This window comes from Delphinus delphis, chromosome 15 (genome assembly GCF_949987515.2).
Source record: "Delphinus delphis chromosome 15, mDelDel1.2, whole genome shotgun sequence".
In the NCBI taxonomy this organism is placed as follows: Eukaryota; Metazoa; Chordata; class Mammalia; order Artiodactyla; family Delphinidae; genus Delphinus; species Delphinus delphis.
The window spans coordinates 34,858,284-34,864,283 of NC_082697.1; the positions used below are offsets into that span (position 1 = coordinate 34,858,284).

At 42.5% G+C, this 6,000-nt stretch overlaps 1 protein-coding gene across 1 annotated transcript in view; it reads right to left on the bottom strand.

Moving 5' to 3' along the window:
* The window catches only part of HAO1 (hydroxyacid oxidase 1), a 65,158-nt gene extending 60,873 nt beyond the window's left edge, over positions 1–4,285 (bottom strand). Inside the window, exon 1 of the mRNA XM_060031223.1 lies at positions 4,113–4,285. Coding sequence (XP_059887206.1) covers positions 4,113–4,249 — 137 coding nt within the window. The 5' untranslated portion in view covers positions 4,250–4,285. The remainder of the gene's footprint in view (positions 1–4,112) is intronic.
* Positions 4,286–6,000: the final 1,715 nt, after the last annotated feature.

Sequence of the window (6,000 nt, forward strand, 5' to 3'; positions counted from 1 at the left end):
CACAGAATCCTCCTCACTGGAATCCATCTTCGCTGAGTGATGCGTGCGCCACCAGGAAGGACCCTGAGTCAGAATGATTGGCCAGAGACAACGCGGAAACTAATTCCATCACCGTAAAACCCAAGACTGCGAGCCACGTGGCAGAAAAGTCCTCCTGGTTTCCTTTACCCTGCTGCTCTCCGTCCGGGCGCCCCTTCCCAATAAAGTCTCTTGCTTTGTTAGCATGATTGTCTCCTCAGACAATTCTTTTCCAAGTGTTAGACGAGAGCCCACTCTCGGGCCCTGGAAGGGGTCCCCCTTCCTGCAACATTTTCACATCCAACAAGGACCTTGATTTTAATTTATCATAAATCAGGTGATACACACAGTCCTCAAGAGGAGTACACTGATGAAAGAAGACACCTGCTCATCACCCAGCTTTGAAGTCCTGTGCTGTTATTGAATCCCACCAACTCAACACACTGAATTAATAAGTCCAGTAAGATGATCATATTGCATCTTAATTTCTCGAAATTAGTTATTCTAAGCATTAAAAACACATGAAATATATGTATAAACCTACAGAATGTGTGTATATATGTATATAAAATACACCACAGTATTTGTAACCATACTTTTTACCATTCATTTGTAATATCGAGAGATCTTTAAGATTATTTAACTGAATTACTATCAACCTCTGAGGCACCCTGGTAAAGGAAGAAGGAGGGCAGGAATTTAAGTCTGAAGAAAACACAGTATGGTAAACATATTTAAATAGTCAAGCCATTTTTGGAAAGGCTCCGTGTGTAGTTAAGTTTCAGAAGGCCTGTGAATCTCCTGAAATGGTATGTGTGTGTGTGTGTGTGTGTGTGTGTGTGTGTGTGTGTGTGTGTCTTCAAAAAACAAGAGACAATTAGCTGCTTTTCATAATGCAAGAGAAAAAGCAGCTTACTTACCTGTGCAAATGAGCTGAATGATCCTGTGACGTTTACACCTATGAGAAGAACACTGCCAGTGCCACTGGTAAGTGTAGATTGCTTCTCAAATATTAAAGAGAGGGAATGATTTCACTTTTACCATCTGTTATTTGAAAGAAAACCACACAATTTTCCGGGTCGCTAAGTGATCTGCGAGGGACGAGGAGAGCTTCCTTTTCTAATATTACAGGACTTCTAAATACCCAAATCAGAGAATTATATTCCGTCAATGATAATTTCACAAGAAGCCGCAAAATATGTGCAGATCACGGTTTAGAAAGATACCCTGAGTTAATGTGTAAGAGAAACAAAGTACTGTTCTTTTGAAAATTAACTCCAATCAGGTCAGGCCCCATGAAACCTAGCAAGCTGACATTTTTCTCTGTTCCTGTTATAATTGCAATAGGAAACTGTTCTTCTGGGTGGTTCTATCTATTTGACTTTATTTGTCCTTTTTTATGTGGGGAGTGGACACAGTAGGATTAGAGCCCCAAGTCTTAGCCAGAAATACCTCCAAGCAACCATTTGGTCACATAAGTGGCCTGTGTCCCCAGAACTCCAAATCGTGGTTGTCAGGGCTGGTACAGAGATAAAAGGTGTCATTGTGAATGACCATTTGCTACACTTGTGGCATGGGGAGGGGTATAAATGTCATAACTGTCTTTAAAATACTCTGTCACTGTGTCACAAGGGGTTATCTGGAGTTTGTTTATTTTGCCATCTTCATTTGAATCAAATGAGACGTTTCCGACTGATTGCCTTCATCCCATCAAGCCAAAGCCACCACCACCTCTGCAGAACATCTATTTTTAGTTCCACGTGATCAGCTTGATGACACAGGGTGAGGACTGAAAGGCCACCCAGCAAGTTACACAGCAAAGGAGGAGCTGGGATGTTAGATAGGCAATGTGTGCTGCAATAAAAACTCCTCAGGTGGTTGATAATAATCCTCTCTCCTCCAGAGAAAGTTGATTAATACATTTTTCCCTTCTTTAAACCTGAACAAAATTGAATGATCAAGGTTCGTGGAAAAGGTGGCATTGAAACCTCATTCTCATTATCTGTGTCTTGACCCTAAATTACTCAGTACTTAGGCTGAGTAAGCTGAGAATACTCACTGCAGAACCAGGTAATTCACAGAAGTTGTGAGGTACTTTTCCAGTCCACATCTTGGAAGTCACCACAGTCTTCTGTGTCTCACCGGGTTTCTAGAATTTCTAGGGTTGAAGAGGTGTTCTGTCTGCTTTGCTACACCCCTTTGCTTCCTCTTAAAGGCCTCCAGTGGGCCAATTGTTTTGGGTCCAGTTTGCATCAATTCAACCCACCAGCACTATGGAGGCCCAAGGTCAATGTGCATCCACTGGAATGTAAGCTCCTGTGGACAAGAATTTTCTTCATCTGGCTTACTGCTCTATCCTCAGCATGTAATACTGAATTGAGCCCATTGAGAGTCTTAATGTGTGAGGTAATTAATCAACTAGCATGGGGTGAAGGGTGGTAAGGGGTGAGGAAGGCTGTGTATAAGTGGAGTAGGTGGTCACCTGAGCATTGTGCCCCAAGGAATGCTGAGGGACACCAACTCATCATCCTGTCAAGGCCCTGAAATTTCCTTGGTTAAAATTACCTATTTGTGGGCTTCCCTGGTGTCACAGTGGTTGAGAGTCCGCCTGCCGATGCAGGGGACACTGGTTCGTGCCCAGGTCCGGGAAGGTCCCACATGCCGCGCAGCGGCTGGGCATGTGAGCCATGGCCACTGGGCCTGCGCGTCCAGAGCCTGTGCTCCACAATGGGAGAGGCCACAACAGTGAGAGGCCCGCGTACCGCAAAAAAACAAAAAAAAACAAAGTTACCTATTTGTGTTCAAGTGTTGCTTTCAGGAGACTACTAATAGGCAAACCACATCACCTGGTGATGAGTTGAGATGGGCCCAAGAAGGGGCATCTTCCAAGAGCAGAAAATGTTGAAGGGACCTCAAAATATTACATAACAGTTGGAAAAAATCATGCAGAATTTTAAGCCGCTCCACTCTTTGCCAGCTTTTCCCTTCCCATAGCTCTCCCAGCGTCCCAGAAAAGATCTGAGACAAAGCCAAGGCTTGAAGGAGCTTTGGGAAGCCCCCCACCCCCTTTCACCCCACTCTCAGGCTCCTGTATGGATTTGCAGATGAATCGGTGCTGCTTGCCAGGAACCACCTTGGTTAGAATGATTTCATTTCTCCTAACTTACACATAGAAAAATGATTTTGAGTGATTTTGCTCTAGGCTAAAGAAGAAATGAGGAAGGCAGGCAGATTCTTTCCCCTGGATACTTTTTGCCTGTTTTCTTTAATTTTTCATCCTCCATGAGTGCCCGCGACATTTGCTGGCTTCACTAAAAGCTATTATATAAGATGAATGAGCCCCAAAGACTATAGTATATGGAGGGCTCGCCTCCCCTGCTCCAGCAAATAAACCATTTCCTAATTGCTGAGAGAAAAAGGGGTTTTCCTACTTCAAAGTTATTTTGTTTCTTGTTTTTATTACAAATAGAAAACATAAACCATGATATCTACCATCTTGGGCTTTGAAATATGAAAGTCAAGGGAAAACTAATTTGGGAAGAGAGATGAAGCACTTTGAAGGAGAGATGAAACAGCAAAGTTGAAAGAGTAATGCTATATGGACAAACTGGAATCTAAGGTGAAAATTTGGACAATGGTAATCAAAATGAATGATAGTGGAAAGCCAGCAGGATGGGAACATCTGAGGCAACCATCCGATCTGGTTTGACCAGATAAGATGGTTATCTTATGTTTAATATTAATAGTTTCCTACACCATAAAATAGACCATCACTGTCATACTCAGAGAAAAAGGAAATGGAGTCATCAGAATTTGTCACCATTTTTATACACAGTTAAGTGTATAAAAATGTATGTATCCACATAATTCCAAGTGAGGAAAGTTAGGGTTAGCTTTTTTCAAGATTCCCAGGCTTGGAATATGTTCAAACAAGTTTAAAGCCCAACATTTCTCACAGCGCTATGAATTTCGCCTCTCTACTAAGCATAATATCTAGACAAATAATTCCACACCATCAACATTAAAGCTGAAAGATCTTGTTTTGATAGAATGTCTCTGTGTAATTTTTAAATATGATTTAAAAAAATTCTTACCTGGAAAATGCTGCAATATTATCAGCCAAGGTTTCCTGATCATTTGCCCCAGATTTATAATAGTCATATATAGACTTTGGAAGTATGGATTTAGCATGTTGTTCATAATCACTGATGCAAACAAGCCGGGTGAACATTTTCCTGTTGCGAACCCTGGGATATTTTTCTTTTTTTTCCCTGTGTTGCTTTCTACATCCTGACAATTCTGTTATTTGTCAATTATTAATAGACTTTTTCCAAAGTTCAGATTTAGTTTTCTGTTGTGTACATTAAGAGAGCAAACATATGCTTAGACTTTGAAATTTTATTTGCAGCTGTCTGCCAAAGAACAGGTAGTACACCTAAGCCACAAGAAGTTGGGTTGGGGAGGCAACAGGAGGAGGCAACAGGAGGGGATTAGGTGTTTGTCACATTAAAAAGGCAGAAGAAAAAACAAACAAACAAAAAAAGGCAGAAGAATGAGTAAAAATTAAAAACCTAGAGAAGTACTTGCCTAAAGCCACTCTTAACTCAGTTCTGCCTAAGGCTGCTTCTTCCCCGGGGCATGTGCCTTTGCTGCCTAACTGGTACTGGAATAGGCTGCCCATTCATTTTCATTCCATGTTAGCATCATGCACATATATGAAAAAGAGCTTATGAAATGAATGGGGCATGTGTTACTGGAAGGGGGACCCCTTCCAGGGCCCGAGAGTAGACCCTTGTCTAACACTTGGAAATGAATTGTCTGAGGAGACACACGTACTGACAAAGCAAAAGACTTTATTGAGAAAGGGCGCCCAGGGGGAAAGCAGCAGGGTAAGGGGAACCCAGGAGAACTGCTCTGCCACGTGACTCTCAGTCTCGTTTTATGATGATGATAATCTCATTAGCTTTCCAGATAGTCTCTGGCCAGTCATCTTGCTTGTACCCATATTTGGTCTGACTCAGCATCCTTCTTAACTCTCCTCTTGCCTTCTTGGCTCGCACCTCTCAGCCAAGATAGATTCCAGTGCAAGGTTTCTGGGAGTGTGGCAGAACATATTATGGGCTGGAGTCTCCTCCTTCTTTTTGGCCCCTCTCGAATTCTCCTGGTTAGTGTTCGGCAACAGCACTGTGTTCCTTATCAGGACCTCCTGTTGAGACAGCTCATGCAAGCCATTTATCATCATGCCTGGCCAAAGCAGGAGGTTTCAGTCCGTGGTTCCCTTACACATCCAGTAAATGCAGGGTGTCTACACAATATGAAACTCAGCCGATTATAAACATTTGGCTTTAACAAGGAACATTAAGGCCAAATTTACAGTTAATTCTTAGAACTTTTTCTTGCTCTGGAGAGGATGCAAGCAAGTGCCAGTCCAAAAGATCATGTGATCTCAATCCAAATTTCACTCAGTCATGGAACGAACACCTGGGGCAGATTCCTATTAGTAAGAAATGACTCAGAAAGCAATGGCTTTGACATCAGTTAGACCTGGTTTTCAATCTGGGAGCCCCCACTTAAAACTGCTCACGTGCTGTCCAGCAGCTGAATTCCAACTGCCTACACCTCTCTGAGAATGCTCTTTTAAATTTGGAGCCTGCTTTTCCATCCACGTGGCATGCTAAAGTGTTATGGAATCAATGCCCCCGGAATAATCCTCCACCGAGGGCTTAGTGGAACTGGTATATAAATACCAAATCCCTCACTCCTCTGGGGGTTAACTCGTAGGTGTGTGTTCTACAGTGCAGGCTTCAGTTGCCCGCAAGTGTTAGTAGGTTGCTAAGCTACCCTGTGTTGGCTGCCTTCCCTTACAATCTCACTCCCCTAACAATCTCACTCCCCTACCCTTTAATTTAATCAAAGAGCTGTTAGGATTAACTTTGAATTATAGATAGGTTTATTCCTAAAGTTCACAAATGCTTACTTTTT